This window comes from Panthera pardus, unplaced genomic scaffold (assembly GCF_024362965.1).
Source record: "Panthera pardus isolate Hobbes unplaced genomic scaffold, ASM2436296v1 HiC_scaffold_12, whole genome shotgun sequence".
Classification (NCBI taxonomy): domain Eukaryota; kingdom Metazoa; phylum Chordata; class Mammalia; order Carnivora; family Felidae; genus Panthera; species Panthera pardus.
In genome coordinates, this window is record NW_026526677.1 from 57,356,007 (window position 1) to 57,380,867 (window position 24,861).

The 24,861-nt window shown below is 37.2% G+C and overlaps 1 protein-coding gene across 2 annotated transcripts in view; it reads right to left on the bottom strand.

Moving 5' to 3' along the window:
- The window catches only part of RAB6A (RAB6A, member RAS oncogene family), an 85,408-nt gene that overhangs the window by 36,924 nt on the left and 23,623 nt on the right, over positions 1 to 24,861 (bottom strand). For both annotated transcript variants that reach the window (XM_019449768.2, XM_019449767.2), the window contains exon 2: positions 4,246 to 4,304. In XM_019449768.2, the coding sequence (XP_019305313.1) occupies positions 4,246 to 4,304 (59 nt within the window). The remainder of the gene's footprint in view (positions 1 to 4,245; positions 4,305 to 24,861) is intronic.

Here is a 24,861-nt window from a genome sequence, read left to right on the forward strand (position 1 = left end):
AAAAGAGTGGACAAGTTAAAGAAGAGTCTATCTAACATTGACTAATAGAGATAAGTAAAAACAATGAAGAAAGGCAAAGGATCCCAGAAGCAAGACACTGATATGGGTTCCATTTTAGAAAGGTAACCATCCCATTACTACACATGTTTATGTATATTTATGTATGTGTATATTTATGTATGTATGTATACTTTTCTCTTAGATATCTTTGTGCCACATTACTTAGAACAGAAACTATGTAGAATCTATTTCAGAAATGAGTCGCTATAATAGGCATAAAATTTTACTTATGCAAGGTGAACAAGTTCTAGAGATCATTGTGCATATATTTAATACTGTATTGTATACTTAAAAATCTGATTAGGAGGTAGATTTTATATTAAGTGTTCTTAGCACAGTTTGAAAAAAAAAGGAACTGTTCTCCCCCTACCTCCCATAAAATGACAATACTTCTGATAGGAGAAAAAAGAGTCCTTAAAAATTAAAGAAAATTTAAAAATAAGAAATCAAACACTGGATGAGAAAAGTAGTCCCATTAGTGGGGCGGGGGGGGGGGGTGTGGGTTGGGTGCAGATTTTATTTCCATATAACAAAGTATAATTTTGTGTAGAATAATTTAAAGCTTTAACTTAAAGAGGTTAAGGATGTATTTGATCACCACCATCTTCCTAGAAAAATTCACTTAAGCTGTTTTAAACATTTCAGTATTTTAAACTATACAACCCTGAATTTATGGGGTTTTTTTTTTCCAATTAAGACAAATACTTTATTCAAATCCATCAGAGAAATGGACAGCGTGGGTTGTAACAAAGCATTATGCTTTAAAGCACAGATCAGTAATTGTATATAAAGAGTATACACTGCTACATACAAATTAAATTGATCAGAGCACAACTTTAAAGCAGCACCTTTGTGATATGTTTAACTTTAGTACTCCTCTCCTCCTTCATGTTCTCCTTCAACTGAATCCACACCAACCTCTTCATATCCTTCTCAAGGGCAGCCATGTCCTCAGAGGCTTCAGAAAACTCTTCTTCATCCATGCCCTCACCCACATACCAGTGAACAAAGGCATGCTTAGCACACATCAGGACATCAGGTCCAGGTGAGCCCAGGCCTCAGCAATGGCTGTGGTGTTGCTCAGCATGGCTGTACTTTGGCCAGGTCTCCACCAGATACCACAATGGGAGGCTGATAATTAATGCCAACTTTGAAGCCAGTGGGGCACCAGTCCATAAACTGAATAGTACTCTTGGTCTTGATGGTGGAAATGGCAGCACTGACATCTTTGGAAACCATGTTGCCACAGTACAACATGCAGCAAGCCATGTATTTTTTTTTTATTTCTTTTAAATGTTTATTTTTGAGAGAGAGAGAGGACGAGTGGGGGAGGGCAGAGAGGGAGACAAAGAATCTAAAGTGGGCTCCAGGCTCTGAGCTGTCTGCACAGTGACTGATGCGGGGCTCAAACCCCCAAACCGTGAGATCATGGCCTGAGCTGAAGTTGGACACTTAACAAACTGAGCCACCCAGGTGCACAGCAAGCCATGTATTTACCATGGTGAGAATCATATTTCACCATCTGGTTGGCTGGCTCAAAGCATGCATTAATGATCTCTGCTACAGAAAGCTGTTCATGGTAGCCTTTCTCAGCAGAGATAACAGGAACATATGTGGCCAGAGAGAAGTGGATGTGGGGATAAGGCACCAGGATAGTCTGGAATTCTGTCAGATCAACATTCAGGGCTCCATCGAATCTGAGGGAAGCAGTGATGGAGAACACAATTTGACCTATCAACCTATTTAGTTTAGTGTTGGCTGGGCATTCAATATTGAGGTTTCCACGACAGATAGCATAGATGGCCTCATTGTCTACCATGAAGGTGAATTTATGTTGATTGCCACTTTGTAACAGCCTTTGGAGTAAGAAACCCTCTAAATTCAAAGTAATCTCAGAAGTTAGTCTGAGCAATATAATCTTTCTCAAATAAACGAATGAATCTAAAACAGAAATAAACAAAAAAAGAAAAATCTGTGGGTTTATAACTGGATAAAGAAAATAAGTGGTGAATAAGAAGAGCAACTTTAAGAGAATCAATTCCAGATGCTCTACTTAAAAAGAACAGGTTTTTTTCTTTTTCACTTTGACATACTGCCCAAATTTTAGTCAATTAAGGCCTCTTTTGGCCAGTTTCCTTCTTTTTAAATGAAATGAATTCAGTGCAAAGGAATCATACAGAGAACGTGAATTATTAACTAAAGTTTATCATTTTTGTAAAATAAAACTTCACTTAAACAAGTTTGATACATACATTACACATGGCTCCTATAAGCCCAATAATAAATTTCTAGCAATGAGACTAGCTCTTTAATTAGTCATTTCAGAAGTCTTTCTGATGTGTGTGTGACCGGGTGTATATAGGGAATCTTCAAATGATTCAATGAAGAACTCTTCACCTGATAACTAAGTTGGTAGCTAACTACAGAAGGTCAATTCTTCATATTCAAAGATAATACTTAATATATTGTCAAGCTGATTTCATTAAATAAGGACCTAGGGTACTACATTGTCCAAATTTTCCTGTTAGAGCTAAACTAAAAGAATATCTAGGACTGTACCTAATTGTTATAAAAACCTGTAACTCACATTGTTAATAAACGTCTCCTGTTAATGCCAAAGCACAATATTTTAGCTTCATTAGCAACAACTTTTCCACAAAGAACCAAAATCCTTCCCTATCTGTCAAATTCTATCAATATCACTATATTTATGTCAACATCACTACCCTTATATATGTCTGATTGAACAGCAACCTGAAGAAACAGCAATAGCACTTTAATATATGCTTGAAAGATCTACTTAATTTCACTGAGACCATGAGTGTAACAAAATCCTTTAGAAACACCCAGAGAACTCTAAATAGGCTCTAGCTAGTGAGTCTTTAGCCCAAGACTCTGACCCTAGTTCAGATTTTTTAGCCTATGGTATTTGGGTCTACTCCCGAACAGTTAAGCTTACACTTTTCAGGAATTTTCCACATATGGCTCAATGACATCAATATTTTTGTTAGTCTCTAAGACTTGTATTTGTAGTTTTTCTGATGAGAAGAGACAGAGCATTGCTCAGAATCAAGATACTGTACAAAAGACAAGGTCATCTAGGTAAGGCCTATAAGCCATAGAGTTTAGGGACCCAAAAAATTGGGGATATATGATATAAAGGAGTCCAAAAGAAACTGAAGCACTCTTGTTGATTGAGCTATTTTTCATTTTTAAACTCGCTTTTCTCAGGTCTTATGAAGTAGCTAAACCATTTCTGAGATATTCAAAAGAATAATAAAATATATACAGTACATATTAACTGTTTTTTTATTTAAGAGACTTTTCTAAAATGTCAGATTTATGGATGAGTCATTTCTGTTCTATGATATTTATGGTTGTTAATAAAATGCTTAATTAAAAACAAATTCCTTCTTAGGATGATGGAAATGTTCTTAATCTTGACTGTGGTGGTAGCTTCATAGGTATACACATCTATCAAAACATGTCAAAATATAAAGAGTTAATTCTTTACTACTATGAGATTTTAACAGTTCTGTATGTTTGGGATAACAGTTCTTTACCATGTGTCCTTTGCTTGTTTTAGGTTTAGTTTACTTTTCTAATTTCTTAAAGTAGAAGGTTAAATTACTGATTTAATGTACTTCTTCTTTTCCTTACAGCACTGCTTTAGCTGTATCATATAAATTTTGGTATGTTGTGGTTTCGGGTTTTTTTTTCCATTTGTCTCAAAGTATTTTCTAATTTCTTTTGTGATTTTTTTTCTTTGACTCACTGGTTATTTGGGAATTTGCTATTTAATTTCCACATATTTGTGGATTTCCAAAATCTCCTTCTGTTAATGATTTCTAATTACATTACTCATTTATTCTTGACTTTAAGTGTAGATCAAAAGGTCAGATAATCCTAGGCTTGAACCATATAACAGAGTATCTACAATCACTCCTACCTCTGTCCCAAATGGTAATTACCAATAATCTTTTGGAAAGGACTTTGGAAGAGGAGATAAAGAAATCAAGTGAAAAGACTGAGGACAATGAGCAAAATCAGTTATACTCTGTATTTATAAAGCATTTTACAGATTACAGAAAGTGCTTTTATGTAAATGTGAACTTTTAAAAAGTCCTTAAATATTACTTCTAACACAAAATAGAGACAATCAGTAAGTTGGCAAAAATAAAATACCTGGTAGGTGTTGTCAAAACTGTCATACATGAATCTGGTGATCAAGGATGTCTTTCCAACTGAAATGAAAAGGAAAAAGATTCACTTAGTTAACATATTACACTGGGTTCTCAAGCCATTCTTCTACAGAGGACTGCAATTACAGTCAGTGGGAAATATCTGCAATGGTTCTACTAATAATAATTTTAAGATATATAGCCCCTATTTGTTGAAACACCTTTCTCTAATAACAGATAACAATCTCTCAAATTAAGAGCACAGGTAAAGAGTATATAGTTAAGAATTGAGGAAAATGAAAAGATGGAGGAAAACAATCAATTATGTTGACATTTCTAATTCACAAAAGGGCAAGCAGATATTCACTTGGGCCCTAACAAACAGAACTAGGATTAGACTCTGAAGAAATTATAATTCACTTACTGGACAGTAACCTGGAAAAATTGAGGTTCACATTCACTTCATTTAATGAATCAAACTCCTGAGAATATAAAGACTAAAGATGGAGAATCCTAGGAGAAATAGGAGGGCCACAAGAACTACAATGTTTTAAGAGTAACAAAGAAGTGACAAGGAAAACTGTATTGAAACTCATCTCAGGATCACATCTCTCCACTTCTCTGGCAAGGCAATCCCAAAGATTCATAATACTACTTTGTGCTGGTATTTTCAGGTTAATCCACAGGAAAGTGTCACTAAATAAAAAATAGTGGAATACTGGCAATTTCCTTACCAATGGGCATACTCTCCAAGGGCAAGAGCCATATCTAATTTTCCTATTTTTCCAGTAGCTTGACACAGATCCAACAAATACTAAATTAATACAAGTAAGTGTATTAATTATGTCAATTAAAGAGTGCAAATAAGTATCTCAAATGCTCCCCCAAATGTAAAAGAGGTGTGATCCTGGCCTCTATATTATATTCTCTAATCTTATATCATATGAAAACCTGAGGAGAAAAAATGGGCCAAAGAAGGAAGAATCCCACTAAATCATGTACCCCAAATGTCTTATTTCAGAAAGCCTAAAACAGCATGTTGAAGAGAAAAGCTATAGCTAGTCCCCAGACCCTAGTCAAAAGCAAATTGATGTTTGAGAAGAAGTCTCTTTATAAAGCAACAGTGGAACTATGTACTTCTTCATTAGTAAATAGTACATATAGTTTCCATTTTTTTAAAAAAAACACCCACCACCTCTTTCACATAAAAGAGTAAAATGTATATTTGTAAAGCAGGCAGCACAGAAAATAACAAGAACAAAGTGAAAATTATGTATATCATACCACCCATATACAACTAATGTTAGTATATGTTTTTCTGAAATATTTTTTATATTTAAAAATACATACTTAAAGGTAAAATGCTAGAACCATTCAAAGGAAAGCCAGAAACAATATACGCAGTACTATTTTGAACACTGATTGGACTCTATAAAGTAAATGTAGGGCACCTGCGTGGCTCAGTTGGTTGAGTGCCTGACTCTTGATTTCAGCTTAGGTCATCATCTCATGGTTCATGAGATCAAGCCCCATATTGGGCTCCAAACAGAACCTGCTGGGGATTCTCCCTCCCTCTCTTTCTACCCCTCTCCACCCCCTCAAAATAAGTAAGTAAACTTAAAAAAACAAAAAAAGGTAACATGGCCATAATGGCAGAAGAAATTATGTTGCACTACCTACCCAGCCTCCAGGTTTTAAAGAACCTGAACACAGACCATAAGAAAATACAAAATGAAAGATACTATATCCTTGAATGAAAAATAGCAAAGTGAGGTTTTCCAGTCTGTAATTTTTTGCGTGAAACACGACCATACTTAGGTTTCTGGCAGCCCACAACCTAACTGACTTGAGTTGGAGGACAAAGTTCAGGGCACAGAACAATCAGAAAGATTAGGGAAAGGAAGCTACAAAGAAAGTGAATTGGAAAATCTGCATTTAAAACATAAAACATCTCCATCCTTAGCTGATTTCCTAAACTACCTATGAGGATTGATGGGAAGACTTCAGGATTCCCAGTGAAAAGTAGCAGCTGGGTTTTGAAACAATTGAGCTACTACAGGACACGGGGAGTTTAGAGTTTGAATCAAGCCAAGGTAACTGCCTTCTCAGCCACAAAAAACTCTTTGGAGGAACAACAAAATCCAGAGTCTCTGTATACTTTCTCCAACATGTCTACTATATAATAAAAAAAATAGTAAATGCAAAGAAATAAAAACACATAATTCATACTCAAAAAAAGAAAGAAAACAGGCTCCAATCCAAGATGACCCAGATGTTACAGTTAGAAAACAAGGATTTAAGGCTGCGATTATAGATATATTCTCTGTGCCCCCCATATACAATATATATACACACACACACACATATACTGAATGACCTGAGCCAAATATTTGAACATGTACACACACACACACACACACACACACACACACACACACACACACACACACAGAAAGGGACAGAGAGAGAATCTTAAGCAGGCTCCATGCTCATCACTGAACCCAACTTCCTATGACCCTGGGATCATGACCGGAGCCAAAATTAAGAGACGGATGCTCAACTGAATGAGCCACCCAGGCGCCCCAAACTCTTTTTTTTTTAAAAAAAGTGACTCTTGATTTTGGCTCAGGTCTGATCTCGTGGTTCATGGGTTTGAGCCCTGCATCAGGCTCTGTGCTCACAGTGCAGAGCCTGCTTAGGATTCTCTGTCTCCCTCTCTCTCTGCTCTTCACCCCCGGCTCAAAAAAAAATAGACATTTTTTTTTTAAAGTAACAAAGAAGACTTTGCAACTCATGACATGAGATGAGCATAACCCTAACAAAGACATTACAATAAAGTGAACATTATGGATCAATTATCTCTCATCAACACAGACTCAAAATTCCTTAACAAAGTATTAGCAAATCAAATCCCTGTATATATAAAAATATCTTCATAAGTAGGTGGGGATTATCCCAGGAATAAAAGGTTAGATCATACAAAATAAATAAAATAATGTAATCCAGAATATTAACAGAATAAAAGAAATCTGTAAGTTTATCTCAATATATATATAAACATAGTATATGACAAAATTCAACAGATTCATGATGAAAACTCTAAGGAAACTAGTAAACCCGAAATGGAAGGAAAATGTAGCAATCAGATAAACAGTATGTACAATGAAATCTATAGTCACCATTGTAATGGTAAACTAAACAGTTTCCTCCAAAGAATGGGGGGGCGGGGGGGGGGGGGGAAGCAAGGATGTCCAACCCACCACTTCTTTTTTACTTTTTACTTTTGGTTTTAGAGGGAGAGAGTGTGTGTGTGTGTAAGTGAGTGGGGGTGAGGGGCAGAGATACAGGAAGAGAGACTCTTAGGCTCTCAGTGCAGAACCCAACTCAGGGCTCAATTCCATGACCCTGGGATCATGACCTGAGCCAAAATCTAGAGTTGGACGCTCACCTGACTGAGCCACCCTGATGCCCTCAATCCACCACTTCTATTCAGTATGGTATTGGTGGTCTTAGCCAGTGCAATACTGATAAGAAAAATAAATAAAAGGCACACAAAACAATGTTCTCTTTTACTGATGACACGACTTCTCATGTAGAAGAATCCTAAGAAACGAAATTTTTAAAATCTACTAGGACTATAAACAAACAAACAAAAATCTACTAGAACTAGTATATTTGGCAAGGTCTCAGTACAGAAGGTCGATATACAAAAATCAACTGCGTTTCTAAATACCAGAAGCAAACAAAACCAAAAATGTTAAATTCCACATATGGTGAATAAACTTAACAAGATGTGTAAGAACTCTACATTGAAACCAAAACACTCTATATTTAAGAATATTAAGAAAATCTAAATAAATATAAAAATATACCATATGCTAAATTAAGAGGAATCAATATTAAGATATCAATTTTCTCCAATTTACACGTTAAACATAATCTCAATCATAATCCCAACAGCCTTTAAAAAATGGAAAATGAGAAGCTGATTCTAAAGTTTACAAGAAAATGCAAAGGATCTAAAATAGTTAAAACAATCTTGAAAACAGTGAGCAACTAGGCTGTTGAATAACCACCTCTATCTCTGTGAGACCAAAACTTTTTCTCCTACCCAATGTCCCTAACAAAAGGAACTGAAAATCAACAATTTTAATTTTCTTCCACTTTAGCATCTCAAGGATATTATAAGAAAATTAACAATTTATTTTAAATCTTAAACAACTTTCCAATATGAAATTAACATTTTATTCCCAAGCAAACATCTCCACTATAATGACACTGTTGTATCACAAGGAATTTTAGATAACAAATGTTTTCATCCTAATCCTTAACCTTTCCAAAATTTGGTAGAGATCTAATTTTTTTCTGCCAACTCTTGTTTAAGGAAAAGATTTAATTTTGCTAGCAACAGAGAAAAGTAGCACTGGGATGAAACTAATGAAACACAGTTAATGCGAAAAAGTGAAATTTTCTAAGTGATACGTTAGGAAAGAAGATTTCAGAGAAATCTCAAGGTGGCTCTATTTCTTTCCTACCAACCCTTACAAAAATACTCTTCATTGATGAAAGCCATACCTTCAATTAATCCTAATTCTGCAAATTTGTCTCTAAAACTGTCATTAGATCTAAGGTCTAAGTAAGTTTATTTTATAGACATAATTTAAGATGAATTTAGGAACATGTGGGTAAAAGGTCTTTTTTTTTTTAAAGGGGGATTTAAAAACTTAAATGAAGGGCCTCTATGGAGCAAGCAAAAATAAAACAGTGCTCTCAATATATACTAAAAAAAGAGGCATTTATACTTAGTCCAGGGCTCTTTTTTCATTATGTTATTTATACCGTGCCAGACACTGCACAATGTTTCAGGACCATTTTTTCAATCTCAAAGCCATTTAAACAGCCACTGCAGCCTTAAGAAGACTATTCCACTTTTTAGAATGTTCTTTCTTATAAAAAGAGCAAATCAATTCCAAAAATCGGTAACCCCAGTCTAATCATAACAAAAAGATCAAATTCCAGCAGAGGAGCATCTCACAAAATACTTGACCAGTACTCCTCCAACTGTCAAGTTTATTAAAATAAAAAATCTGGGGCGTCTGGGTGGCTCAGTCGGTTAAGCGGCCGACTTCAGCTCAGGTCATGATTTTGCGGTTCGTGAGTTTGAGCCCTGCGTCGGGCTCTGTGCTGACAGCTCAGAGCCTGGAGCCTGTTTCAGATTCTTTGTCTCCCTCTCTCTGACCCTCCCCCGTTCATGCTCTGTCTCTCTCTGTCTCAAAAATAAACGTTAAAAAAATAATAATAAAATAAAATAAAATAAAATAAAATAAAATAAAATAAAATAAAATAAAATATCTGATGGGTGACTGGGTGGCTCTGTCGGTTAAGTTTCCAACTTCAGCTCAGGTCATGATCTCACAGTTTGTGAGTTGGAGCCCCCCCACTGGGTTCTCTACTGATAGCGCAGAGCTTGCTTTGGATCCTCTTTCTCTCTGCCCTTCCCCTGCTCACGCTCTCTCTCTCTCAAAAATCAACATTAAAAAAAAAAAGTCTGAGAAACTGTTACAGCCAAGAGGAGCCTAAAGAGACATGAAAACTAATGTAATAGGATATCTGACAGAATCCTGGAACAGATAAAGGACACTGGGGAAAAAAGTAAGAAAACCTAAATAAATTATGGATTTTACATAATAATAATGTATAATATTGGTTCATTACTTATGAAAAATGTACCATATTAATGAAAGATGTCAATAATAGGAGAAACTGGGTACAGGTTTATGGGAACTATAGTTATCTTCTCAGTTTTTCTGTAAATCTAAAACTATTCTAAAAATTATAGCTTATTTTAAAATTGTTTAATTCGTTATTCATTTATCCTTAAAACAAAATAAAGCAAACAAAAAAGGTAGATCAGTGGTTTCTTAGGGCTAGTAGGTAAAGTATAGAATCTTTCATGCATGATGGAGATGTTCTTTATTTTGTGATTACTGCACTGTCAAGCCTCAAAGAATTGTAGTTTTTAAGAGCGTGAGAGTATGAGTGGGGGAGGGGCAGAGGAAGAAGGAAGGAGAATCTTTTTTTTTTAAGTTTATTTATTTATTTTGAGAGAGAGAGTGAGTGAACACATGCAAGGTTGAGGGACAGGTGGGGAGGAGAGAGGGGGAGAAGGAGAGAGAGGGAGAGAAAAGGAGAGAGGGAGAGAGAGGGAAGGGGGGGAGAGAGAGAGAAAAAGAGAGAGAATGAATGAATGAATGAATGAATCTTAAGCAGGCTCCATATCCAGAGAGCCCAATGCGGGGCTCAATCTCACGAAACAGGACATCATGACCTGAGCCAAAACCAAGAGTCAGACACTTAACTGACTGAGACACCCAGTTGCCCCTTTTATTGTTCAAATATTTACTTAGACGGAGAGAGAGAGAGAGAGAGAGAGAGAGAGAGAGAGAGAGAGAACACACATGAGCCAGCAGGGGAGGGGCAAAGAGACGGAGAGAGAAAATCCCAAGCAGGATCGGCAAAACCTGACGTGGGGCTCAATCTCAACCCCACTAGATCAAGACCTGAGCCAAAATCTAGAGTAGGGCACTTAACCAACTGAGCCACCCAGGTGCCCCTGAAGTGCAGTTTATTGTTTATAAATTAGACAACAGCCTTCCTCAGTAAAACTAATAAGGAAAAATAATTTGTCACAAAACAGCCTCAATAAAACAAACTGCAAAAGTTTCATTTAAGTGAAGTTTCAAGCAATCGGTAGATTTCTCAAAGATTCAATATTCTAGGACAGTGGGCTCCTAAGTATTCTGACTATAAAAGCACATTAACATATACATTTAAAATTCCAATCCAGTATACAATTACATTACTGAAGTAAAAGTTTTATGAAACTGCTATGGACTATGCATTCTGATATTTTCTCTCCATTGTTTTGTAGGCTAATTGCCAGAACTATTGATAGGATGATTAGATTTCTGGGGCTGGCTTTAAAATATTCCTATGTAGGGGCTCCTGGGTGGCTCAGTTAGTTGAGCGTCCAGCTTCGGCTCAGGTCTTGATCTCACGGTTTGTGAGTTTGAGCCCCACATCGGGCTCTGTGCTGACAGCTCAGAGCCTGGAGCCTGTTTTGGATTCTGTGTCTCCCCCTCTCTCTGCTCCTTCCCCTTGTGCTCTGTCTCTCTCTGTCTCTCTCAAAAATAAACATTAAAAAAGATTTTAAAATATTCCTATGGACATCAGTCTTCTGCCCAAACTCAAAAGAAATGAGGTCGGTATTTTTATCAAGTATGATGTTATTTGTAGGGTATTTTGGGGGAAGGGGGTTCCTGGTAAATATCCTTTAACAGATTTAGGATGTTCACTTCTGTTCTTAATTAAAAGCGTACTGAGGGGCGCCTAGGTGGCTCAGTTGGTTGAGTGTCTGATTTCGGCTCAGGTCATGATCTCACAGTTCAAGCCCCACATCAGGCTTTGTGCTGACAGCTCAGAGCCTGGAGCCTGCTTCGGATTCTGTGTCTCCCTCTCTCTCTCTGCCCCTTCCCCACTAGTGCTCTGTCTCTCTCTCAAAAATAAACATTAAAAAATTTTTTAAGTGTAACTAATTACAAATAGGTTTTTAATTTTGTGATATGCTTTTTCTACATCTACTGAAATGACTATATGGTTTTACTCCTTTAAGTTAATGGAATGAATTAGAATGGCTGACTTTCAAATATGAAATCAATCGTGCCTATATAACTGATTTATTTTTTTAAAGTGATGAGATTATTAAAAAGGAAAATTACAGGCCAATATCATTCATGACCAAAGATACAAAATAATCTACAAAATTTTTAAATAAGTAAATTTAGCAACAAGGCCCTGCATACAAAGTCATTATACAAAAATCAACTGTATTTCTACACACTAGCCGCAAATGAAAACTGAAATTTAAAAATACTATTTATGCAGTATCAAAAACAAGATACCTAGGTATCTAATAAAATATGCAAGATTTCTACACTGAAAATTGTGAAACACTGCTGAGAGAACTTAAGGAAGAACTAAATAGATGGAGAAATATACCATGTCCAAGGATTGGAAAACTCAGTATTGTCTCAATATTGTTAAATTCAATGCAATCCCAGGGTGCCTGGGTGGCTCAGTCAGTTAAGCATCTGAATCTGGCTCAGGTCATGATCTCGCAGTCCATGAGTTCCAGCCCTGCACTGGCTCTGTGCTGACAGCTTAGAGCCTGGAGCCTGCTTGGGATTCTGCGTCTCCCCTTCTCTCTGCTCCTACCCCGCTCATGCTTGCTTGCTTGCTCTCTCTCTCTCTCTCAAAAATAAATAAACATAAAAAAATAAAAATAAAAAAATAAATTCAATGCAATCCCAATTTAAAGAGCAGGGTCTAGGTTAGTTTGGTATAAATTGACAAAGTGATTCAAAAACTTATTCATAAAAGCAAATAACTTAGAAGAGCCAAGACAATCTTTTTTTTTTTCTAATTTAAATCTAAATTAGCTAACATACAGTGTTATAATGATTTCAGGAATAGAATTTAGTGATTTATCACTTACATATAACACCTAGCGCTCATCCTAACAAGTGTCCTCCTTAATGCCCCTTGCCCATTTAGCCCATGCCCCCACCCAACACCTGACCAGCAACCCTCAGTTTGTTCTCTGTATTTAAGAGTCTCTTATGGTTTGTCTCCCTGTTTTTGTATTATTTTTGCTTCCCTTCCCTTATTTTCATCTGTTTTGTATCTTAAATTTCACATATGAGTGAAATCATAGGATATTATCATTCTCTTATTTCGCTTAGCATAATACACTCTAGCTCCATCCACATTGCTGCAAATGGCAAGATTTCATTCTTTTTCATTGCCGAGTAATATTCCATCGTGTGTGTATATATATATATATACACATCTTCTTTATCCGTCAATGGACATTTCGGCTCTCTCCACAGTTTGGCTGTTGTAGACAGTGCTGCTATAAACATTGGGGTGCATGTGCCCCTTCAAATCAGCACTCCTGTATCCTTTGGATAAATACTAATTGTTTTTATTGTTGGATCACAGGATAGTTCTATTTTTAATTTTTTGAGGAACCTCCATACTGTTGTCCAGAGTGGCTGCACTAGTTTGCATTCTTACCAACAGTGCAAAAGGGTTCCTCTTTCTCCACGTCCTCAAGGACATGTTGCTGTGCCAAGACAATCGTGAAGAGTAACACTGAGGAATCTACGCTACCAGAGGAACCTACACTACCAGATTTCAAGATTTACTATAAAGCTATAGTTATAAATAAGACAATATGATATTAATGTACACACAAACAGGCCAATAGAGTACGGTCCAGAAATGAACCCACATAAGTATGGCTACTTAATTTATTACAAAGGTGTAAACAGAATTCAGTGGGGAAAAAAAGGGACACTGGACATCTAAACATAAAATATAAAAGAATCTTAATCCCTACAACACTTTACACCATATACAAAAAATTACTTTGAGATGGATCACAGCCCTAATTTTAAGTTTAAACCCTAAAGCTTCAAAAGTACAGGATACTATCTTCATGTGCTGGGGGAGGCAGAGATTTCTTAAATAGGGCTCAAAAAGCAGTATAAAAGAAAAATATTTAAAAGTTGGACTTCAGGGGCACCTGGGTGGCTCAGTCAGTTAAATTTTCAACTTCGGCTCAGGTTGTGATCTCGTGGTTCGTGAGTTCAAGCCTCACGTTGGGCTCTGTGCTGACGGCTCAGAGCGTGGAGCCTGCTTCAGATTCTGTGTCTTCCTCTCTCTCTGTTCCTACCCGCTCGCACTCTGTCTCTCTCTGTCTCTCTCTCTCAAAAATAAACATTAAAATTAATTAATTAATTAAAGGTCTATGTATCATTTTTCGTTATTCCCCATTATATGACTTTTGGTTAACTGATTACCAACACTAATGTCTACTGAATTTCTTTACAAAGAAGCAGTAGTTTTAAACACAAAAAGGTATACATTTATTCAAAAGATAATTCTCTAAATAGCTCATTTTAGATTAGCAAACTGGAATGAAAAGTTAAAAAATCCCATTCATGCAAATATTTGTAAGTGATCTCTAACACTTATAACATCACTTACAATGCTGTCTTAATGCTCCCTCCATATAAAACAGAAATTCTAGCTCAAATCCAACACTTATAATAACATTTCTGAAATGACACCATCTGCAAAATACTATGTACTCTCTTGTAATTCGCTAAAGACCAGGCATGACAATGATTTCAGTGAAATTCCAATTCTATTTTACTATAATGACAACCACTGGCAAACAATTTAGGTATGAAATCTAATCCAAATGGTAGGGCTGTATCTTTTAAAGATTTGTAGCCCAAAGCAAATGTAAGAAAAGATCCTACTCCTATTTCTTCATTTTAATGAACACACACACTAAATGCCAAGGATAATGTGAATGCTAAGATTAAAACAAAAACAAAAACAAAACCATAGCCCCTATTTGGTTTAAATAGGGGAGACAGAAAAAATTAATTATTGAGTGTGATAAAAAGTACAGAAGTGGGACACCTGCCTGGTTCAGTCGGTAGGGCATGCAACTCCCAGTCTTTAGTCATGAGTTTGAGCCCCCCGTTGGGGAAAGAGGTTACTTTACGCACAGGATGTTGTGGGCAGGAACAGTCTTCTATAAGGCTGGAAGATTAGAAAAAACTTCCCAGAAAAAAATGACTTTAAAGTTGAGGTTGGAAGGTGAAGTTAGCTAGAAGAGAGAGGGCAGATGGCATCACAGGCCTTCAACAAGCACCATGAGCTATCCTATACTTGAGGGCCTACTTGCAGAGCTTTATTTAACTTTCTAATCTTATCTGGAATATACCCAAAATGAAATAAATTTAAATATGTAATTCCATTTATACATGGGAGTACCTGAATTACTGAAAAACCAGAACATTTGCAATAGGCCATATAAAGGATATATCTCTAAATTATAGTCTTTCTGATGAGATTTTACTTCTAATACTGAACCTGTTCCAACCTCAAAGGTCTACTGAATGAAAAAGGAATATATGAAGCAGTTTCTGGGTTAGAATCTCAGTTTTTTGTTTTTTGGTTTTTTTTTTGAGAAATAATTCACAGACCATAAAATTCACCCCTCTACAGAACAAAATTTAGTGGTTTTTAGTATATTCACAAAGTTGTACAACCATTACCACTAATTCCAAAACATTTTCATTACTCCAAAAAAATCCCATACCTATTAGTGGCCAATCCCTATAATCCTCATCCCTGACAACCATTAATCTACTTTCTATCGCTATGGATTTTTTTCTGTTTTCCAGCCCACCTGTACCATCTATGTAACTTGGAGTTTAATTAATCTTTCTGTGCCCCAGTTTCATCTATATAAAATAAGTATAATAATAAATCTTATGTCACAGAACGGCTGCTTATATACATATAAATGTGGTGTGATTCGATATGCTCAGTGAACATAAGCAATTCTTAGCATTTTAGAAGACAGTCCTCTTTGTAACAATCTAAGACTTCAATGGAAGAGTAAAGGTAATTCTAGATGAATCTAGAATTTAAGTATTCCCTAACTGAAAACAAGTGCTGGGTCATAAGACAAGTCTCAACAAATTTAAAGGCATTGAAATCATATAGGATATGTTTTCTGCCCTCAGTGAAACTAAACAAGAACTTTATAACTCAAAGGTATCTAGAAAGTCCCAATGTAGGAGCCAAGATGGCAGAACAGCATGGAAGTTTTTTTGTGTTTTGCATCCATGAAATACAGCCAGATCAACACTAAACCATCCTGCACACCTAGAAAACTGATCTGAAGATTAACACAACAATCTGCACAAACTGAACCACAGAACTCAGCAGGTACGTGGCGTGGAGAGGTTAACTAGGGGAGAGAGAAGTGACGGAGGGCAGGGAGCTGTTTTTGCTTGCGGAGAGAACATGGAGACAGGGGGAGAGTATGGGAAAAGCACCTCTCACAAAAGCAGCTAGAGAGAAAGTGGAAAAGTGGAAACAGCCACAGGGACTGAAAAAAAAAAAAGGGAGAAAGGAGAGGGTTTAAATTCCATTAAGACTCTATAAACAGAGGGAGTGCGGAGTCTAAAACTTTGCAGCTCGGTACCTGGCAGTGCTCTGGTGGGAAGGGTGAAACCCCAGGAGCAGAGTAAAGTCTGGGGAGTCTTCAGGCCACACAGGGAGAGTCAGTTCCCCTGCTGGGAGGACATTTGGTAGAGTCTGTGCGACCACCCCAGCAGACCCCAAGGGTCCCAGCAGACCCCAAAGAACAACCACATTCACTGATGCTGGAACAAGGTCATTAAGGGTGAAGCCTGGTGCCAGACGTGTGTTGTGATTTTCCATAATCCCTGAAACGCTGCTGCTACACAATCGCGTTAACTTTTTCTGGGGCGGGCTGGCACCCAGCCACAGTCTCTGGGCATCAGCAGCGGCACAATCCCGCAAACTTCCTGGGTGCAGCCGGCACCCAACAATTGCTTGGTGAGACCCTCCTGCGGAGGGTCAGAATGGGTCAAAAAGGCAGTCCCTCAGAAGTGAGGGGTCGGGAAACACAGCAGTATCTGAGAATACACTCAGGAGGGAGGTACCGTGTGGCAACCTGATGGCTTGGTCACAGACAGTGTAAAAGCGGGGAGCGGACAGAAGCTGGAGACAAAGGACGGGTGCGTGATTGCTGACTGGGGAGAAAAGAGTTCTGATATCAGAGACTGGGTAGGTGGGTGACACCATTTTCACCCTTCCCACGCATGTGCATACATACCTAAAAGCACCACAACAATCCACCCCAGTAAGCTAAGCAGTGCCATCTAGTGGAGAACGGAGCTGTTAAACTGAGCCCCGCCCAACTGGGCCAACCTTGCTCTTCAGGAACAATACAAGTCTCTCTGCCTGCTTAGTTTATGCACTATAAAGTGCTTCATAGTTTGACTTCTAGGGGAAAACAGTGTAATTTCAATCATATTTCAGGATGTTCACTGGTCCATCTATTCAATTTTCTTTTTTTGTTTGTTTGTTTCTTTTCTTTTGCTTGAATAAAGAAAAAAATTTATTTTTATTTTCAATTTTTCTTAAAAATATTTTTAATTTCTTTCTACTATATTTTTTACTTTTTTGTTAATTTTTCAAATTCTACTTTACTTCCATCATTTCATTTTATTCTATTTCATTGTATTCATTTTTTTCAAATTTTCAAACGTTTTCTTTTTATTCTTTTTCCCTTTTTTCTCTAATCAAGCCCCTTTCAACACCCAGACCAAAACACATCTAGGATCTAGCATCATTTATTTGATTTGTGTGTGTGTGTGTTGTTTTTAATTTTAATTTTTTTTCCTTACTAATTCCTTTGCTTCCTTCAAAATGACAAAACAAAGGAATTCACCCCAAAAGAAAGCACAAAGAAACGACAAGCAGGGATTTAGCACAGATACAAGCAAGATGTCTGAACCAGAATTTAGAATCACAATTATAAGAATACTAGTTGGGGTCAAAATAGATTAGAATCCCTTTCTGTGGAGATAAAAGAAGTTTTTACTTCTAGCTTTTGCTAGTCAGGATGAGATAAAAAATGCTATAACTGAGATGCAATCTGAAATGGATGCCACAGCGGTAAGGATGGATGAGGTAAAGCAGCATATCAGCATGATTTAAGAATTAGAAAATTCAGTGAGTCATTAAAAAGAACATCAGAATCATAAGGGTCCCAGAAGACGAAGAGAGAGAAAAAAGGGTAGGAGGGTTATGTGAGCAAATCATATTGGAAAACTGTGCTAACCTGGGGAAAGATACAGACATCAAAATCCAGGAAGCACAGGACTCCCATTAGATTCAACAAAAACTGACCATCAACAAGGCATATCATAATCAAATTCGCAAAATACTCAGGTAAGGAAAGAATTATGAAAGCAGCAAGGGAAAAAAAAGTCATTAACCTACAAGGGAAGACAGATCAGGTTTGCAGTAGACCTATTCACTGAAACTTGGAAGGCCAGAAAGGAGTGGCAGGATATATTTAATGTGCTGAATCGGAAAAATATGCAGCCAAGAATTCTTTATCCAGCAAGGATGTCATTTAAAATAGAAGGGGAGAGGGGCGTCTGGGTGGCTCAGTCGGTTAAGCGTCCGACTTCGGCTCAGGTCACGATCTCGCGGTCCGTGGGTTTGAGCCCCGCGTCGGACTCTGGGCTGATGGCTCGGAGCCTGGAGCCTGCTTCCGATTCTGTGTCTCCCTCTCTCTCTGACCCTCCCCCGTTCATGCTCTGTCTCTCTCTGTCTCAAAAATAAATAAACTTAAAAAAAAAATTAAAAAATAAATAAATAAATAAAATAGAAGTGGAGATTAAAAGTTTCCCAGACACATAAAAATTAAAGGAGTTTGTGAACACTAAACCAGCCCTGCAAGAAATTTTAAGGGGGACTCTCAGAGGGGAGAAAAGATGAAGGAAAAAAAAAAAAGAAGAAGAAGATCAAAAGCAACACAGACTAGAAACAACCAGAGAACACCACCAGAAACTCCAACTCTACAAGAAATATAATGGCAATAAATTCATATCTTTCAGTACTCACTCTAAACGTCAATGGACTAAATGCTCCACTCAAAAGACACGGGGTAACAGAATGAATAAGAAAACAAGATCCATCTATATGTTGTTTACAAGAGACCCACTTTAGACCTAAACACACCTTCAGATTGAAAGTAAGAGGATGGAGAACCATCTATCATACTAATGGTCACCAAAAGAAAGCCGGAGTAGCCATACTTATATCAGACAATTTGGACTTTAAAATAAAGACTGTAACAAGAGATGAAGAAGGTCATTATATCATAATTAAGGGGTCTATACACCAAGAAGACCTAACAATGGTAAACATTTATGCTTCAAATGTGGAGGCACCCAAATATATAAATCAATCACAAACATAAAGAAACTCATTGATAATAATACCATAATAGTAGGGGACTTCAACACCCCACTTACAGCAATGGACAGATCATCTAAACAGAAAATCAACAAGGAAACAATGACTTTGAATGACACACTGGACCAGATGACTTAACAGATATATTCAGAACATTTCATCCTAAAGCAGTAGAATACACATTCTTTTCCAGTGCACATAGAACGTTCTCCATAACAGAGCACATACTGGGACACAAATCAGCCCTTGACAAGTACAAAAAGATTGAGATCATACCATGCATATTTTCAGACCACAACGCTATGAAACTCGAAATCAACCACAAGAAAAAATGTGGAAAGGTAACAAATATTTGGAGACTAAAGAACATCCTACTAAAGAATGAATGGGCTAACCAAGAAGTTAAAGAGGAAATTAAAAAGTACATGGAAGCCAATGAAAATGGTAACACCACAGCCCAAAACCTCTGAGACACAGCAAAGGCAGTCATAAGAGGAAAGTATATATCAATCCAGGCCTTCTTAAAGAAGAAAGAAACATCTCAGATACAAAACTAACCCTACACCTTAAAGAGCTGGAAAAAGAACAGCAAATAAAACCCCAAACCAGCAGAAGACAGGAAATAATAAAGATAAGGCCAGAAATCAATGCTACCGAAACCAAAAAAACAGTAGAAAAGATCAATGAAACCAGAAGCTGGTTCTTTGAAAGAATTAACAAAATTGATAACTCCCTGGCCAGTTTGATCAAAAAGAAAAAGAGAAGGACCCAAATAAATAAAAACAAGAATGAAAGAGGAGAGATCACAACCAACACAGCAGAAATACAAACAAGAATAAGAGAATACTACAAGCAATTATATGACAATAAAATGGGCAATCTGGAAGAAATGGACAAATTCCTAGAAACATATACACTACCAAAACTGAAACAGGAAGAAAATTTGAACAGACCCATAACCAGTAAGGAAATCAAATTAGTACTCAAAAATATCCCCCCAAAAAAAACAAGAGTCCAGGGCCAGATGGCTTTCCAGAGGAATTCTACCAAACATTTAAGGAAGAGTTAACACCTGTTCTCTTGAAGCTATTCCAAAAAAACAGAAATGGAAGGAAAACTTCCAAACTCTTTCTATGAAGCACTACCTTGGTTCCAAAACTAGTCAAAGACCCCACTAAAAAGGAGAATTATAGACCAATTTCCCTGATGAACATGGATGCAAAAATCCTCAACAAGATATTAGCCAACTGGATCCACCAACACATTAAAAAAATTATTCACCACAACTAAGAGGGATTTATACTTTGGAGGCTGGGCTGGTTCAATATCCACAAAACAATCAGTGTGATTCATCACGTCAATAAAAGAAAGGACAAGAACCACATGATCCTCTCAATAGATGCAGAGAAAACATTTGGCAAAATACAGCATCCTTTCTTGATAAAAAACCCTTAAGAAAGTAGGGATAGAAGAATCATACCTGGAGAACATAAAAGCCATATATGAAAATTCCAATGCTAATATCATCCTCAATGGGGAAAAACCAAGAGCTTTCCCCCTAAGGTCAGGAACAAGACAGAGATGTCCACTCTCACCACTGCTATTCAACATAGTATTGAAAGTCTTAGCCTCAGCAATCAGACAACACAAAGAAATAAAAGGCCTCCAAATCGGCCAGGAGTAGGTCAAACTTTCACTGTTCACAGATGACATGATACTCTATATGGAAAGATTCCACCAAAAAACTGCTAGAACTGATCCATGAATTCAGCAAAGTGGCAGGATATAAAACCAATGCATAGAAATCGGCTGCATTCCTATACACGAACAATGAAGTGACAGAGAAATCAAGGAATCGATCCCATTGACAATTGTACCAAAAACCATAAAATACCTAGGAATAAATCTAACCAAGGAGGTTAGAAACCTATACACTGAAAACTATTGAAAGCTTATGAAAGAAACTGAAGAAGACACAAAAAAAAAAATGGAAAAATATTTCACACCCCTAGAAAGGAAGAACAAATATTGTTAAAATGTCAATACTACCCAAAGCAATCTACATATTCAATGCAATACCTATCAAAGTAACATCAGCATTCTTCACAGAGCTAAAACAAACAATCCTAAAATGTGTATGGAAAAGGCCTTGAATAGCCAAAGCAATATTGAAAAAGAAAACCAAAGCAGGAGGCATCACAATCCCAGACTTCAAGCTGTATTACAAAACTGTAAACATCAAGAAAGTATGGTACTGGCACAAGAACGCTCAGGTCAATGGAACAGAATAGAAAACCCAGAAATGGACCCACAAACATATGGCCAACTAAACTTTGACAAAGCAGGAAAGAATATCCAATGGAATAAAGGCAGTCTCTTCAGGAAAAGGTGCTGGGAAAACTGGACAGCGACATGCAGAAGAATGAACCTGGACCACTTTCTCACACCACACACAAAAATAAACTCAAAATGGGTGAAAGACCTAAACATAAGACAGGAAGCCATCAAAATCCTTGAGGAGAAAGCAGGCAAAAAACTCTTTGACCTTGGCCACAGCAACTTCTTACTCAACACGTCTCAGGGGGCAAGGAAAACAAAAGCAAAAATGAACTATTGGGACCTCATCAAAATAAAAAGCTTCTGAACAGCAAAGGAAACAATCAGCAAAACTAAAAGGCAACTGATGGGATGGGAGAAGATATTTACATATGACATTATCAGATAAAGGGTTAGTATCCAAAATCTATAAAAAACTTACCAAATTCAACACCCAAAAAACAAATAGTCCAGTGAAGAAAAGGGCAAAAAACACGAATAGACACTTCTCCAAAGAAGACATCCAGATGGCCAACCGACACATAAAAAATGCTCAACGTCATTCATCATCAGGGAAATACAAATCAAAACCACAGTGAGATACCACCTCACACCTATCAGAGTGGCTAACAATAACAACTCCGGCAACAACAGATGTTGGCGAGGATGCAGAGAAAGAGGATCTCTTTTCACTGCTGGCTAGAATAAAAACTGGTGCAGCCACTATGGAGGTTCCTCAAAAAATTAAAAATAGAACTACCCTACAACCCAACAACTGCACTATTAGGCATTCATCTAAGGGATACACGTATGCTGTTTCGAAGGGGCACATGCACCCCAATGTTTATAGCAGCACTATCAACAATAGCCAAAGTATGGAAAGAGCCCAAATGTCTGTCGATGGATGAATGGATAAAGAAGATGTGGTATACAATGGAGTATTACTAAGCAATCAAAAAACATGAAATCTTGCCATTTGCAATGCGTGGATGGAACAAGAGGGTATCATGCTAAGTGAAATTAGTCAGAGAAAGACAAATTATCATATGACTTCACTCATGTGACGACTTTAAGACACAGAACAGATGAACATAAGGGAAAGGAAGCAAAAATAATATAAAAACAGAGAAGGGGACAAAACATAAGAGACTCTTAAATATGGAGAACAGAGGGTTCCTGGAGGGGTTGTGGGAGGAGGATGGGCTAAATGGGTAAGAGGCATTAGGGAATCTATTCCTGAAATCATTGTTGCACTATATGCTAACTAATTTGGGTGTATATTAAAAAAATAAAAATAAATTAAAAATTAAAAAAATCTAATAATGGAACACCAAAGATAACTAAAAGGAATGCTTTAAAAGGGGCAGATTATTAAAGATTAGAGAAACTCCTTATTGGACCTCTAGAAAACCAAATTATACTAATTTAGGGCAGAATTTCTGTAAGTTGTATAATAATTCCTTATATAATATACTCTTCAAGAATACTTAAGATTCAAAGAAGACAGATGTTTGTATAATAAGAGAAGTCTGAATTATTCTACAACCTATATAATGAAAACATATGAACTGCTTTGTAATTCTTAGCCAATTATACTGGTCAGAAAATAATGAAACGGACCAACTGGTTATTTATATTTTTCTAACTTTTTCCCACAAAAATAAGCCACTATAAAAGATTATTGTGCTATGATACTAATAGTAACTTAAATCAGATGCTATGATTTTAGTAACAGAGCTAACAAAAAAACCCCTATCTGGAGTCACTATTCCATCATGGTAATGAAAGCAGTTAAAAAAGGGACCATAGGAGTAATGCTCAACTGCAAGCAAAATCCAATGCAATATCATGTAAAAGATATCGCTCATAGGTAATGCAATTCTATAGCAAAACAGAAAAGTGGGGCACAGGTGGAATAGCATGTGACTCTTGGTCTCAGGGTGGTGAGTTTGACCCCCAGGTTGGGGGTAGAGTTTACTTGGGGGGGGGGGGAGGGAGAAACTCAGAAAAATCAATTAACCAAGCTAATGCTACTTCAATATAGCTAACCTAGTCAACAGTACTAAAGTTCAATAAATCTAGTGGCCTTTTTCTAAAAACCTAAATTGAATAAAGATTTTGTTCCTCCTAGGGGCACCTCAGTGGCCCACCCGGTTAAGCATGTATCTCTTTTTTTTTTTTTTTTTTTAATGTTTATTTATTTCTGAGACAGAGAGAGACAGAGCATGAGTAGGGGAGGGGCAGAAAGAGAGGGAGACACAGAATCAGAAGCAGGCTCCAGGCTCTGAGCTGTCAGCACAGAGCCCGATGCAGAGTTTGAACTCACAGACCGCGAGATCATGACCTGGGCTGAAGTCGGACGCTTAACCGACTGAGCCACCCAGGCACCCCATCATGTATCTGACTCTTGATTTCGGCTCAGGTCATGTTCTCACGGTTCGCGGAATCAAGTCTGCTGCGTTGGTCTCTGTGCCGACAGCATGTGGAGGATGTTTGGGATTCTTTCTCTCCTCCCTCTCTGCCCCTCCTTCTGTCTGCATGCATCCTCTCTCTCTCTCAAAATAAATAAAATTAGGGGCACTTGGGTGGCTCAGTTGGTTAAGCGTCTGACTTCGGCTCAGGTCATGATCTCAGTTTGTGAGTTCAAGCCCCACGTCAGGCTCTGTGCTGACAGCTCAAGAGCCTGAATCCTGCTTTGGATTCTGTCTCCTTTTCTCTCTGCCCCTCCCCACTTGTGCTCTCTCTGTCTCTCAAAAATAAGTAAATGTTAAAAAAATTTTTTAAATAAACTTAAATAAAATTTTTTGTTTCTCCCAAAGTTAAAAAAAAAAAAACAAAACTATCCTTATACAATCATATTAAAAAATAGGGATTATGAGTTTGTGTAGAAGATTTGTTGAAATAAGTAATTTGATATGTATGTCTTGAAAGTTGTTTTTAATAAAGGTGCTTTAGCTTTCCAATAATATTTATATGAGAGGCATAAGACCTTTAGTACGGGTTTCCAGGATGATGAAATTGAGACATCCAGAGGGGGGAAAAAAAATTAGAACATGAGATGAAGACAGGAGAATTAAAATAAAAACTTAAGGGGTGCCTGGGTGGCTCAGTCGATTAAGTGCCAGACTTCAGCTCAGGTCATGATCTCACAGTTCGTGGGTTCGAGCCCCATGTCAGGCTCTGTGTTGACAGCCTGGAGCCTACTTCAGATTCTGTGTGTGTCTCTCTCTGCCCCTTCTCAGCTCACACTCTGTCTCTCTCTCTCTCAAAAATAAACAAACATTAAAAAAAATTTTTTTTAAAAACTTAAAAAAAAAACCAAACACTGGGTGATATTTGGAATTGTTTAATCACTATA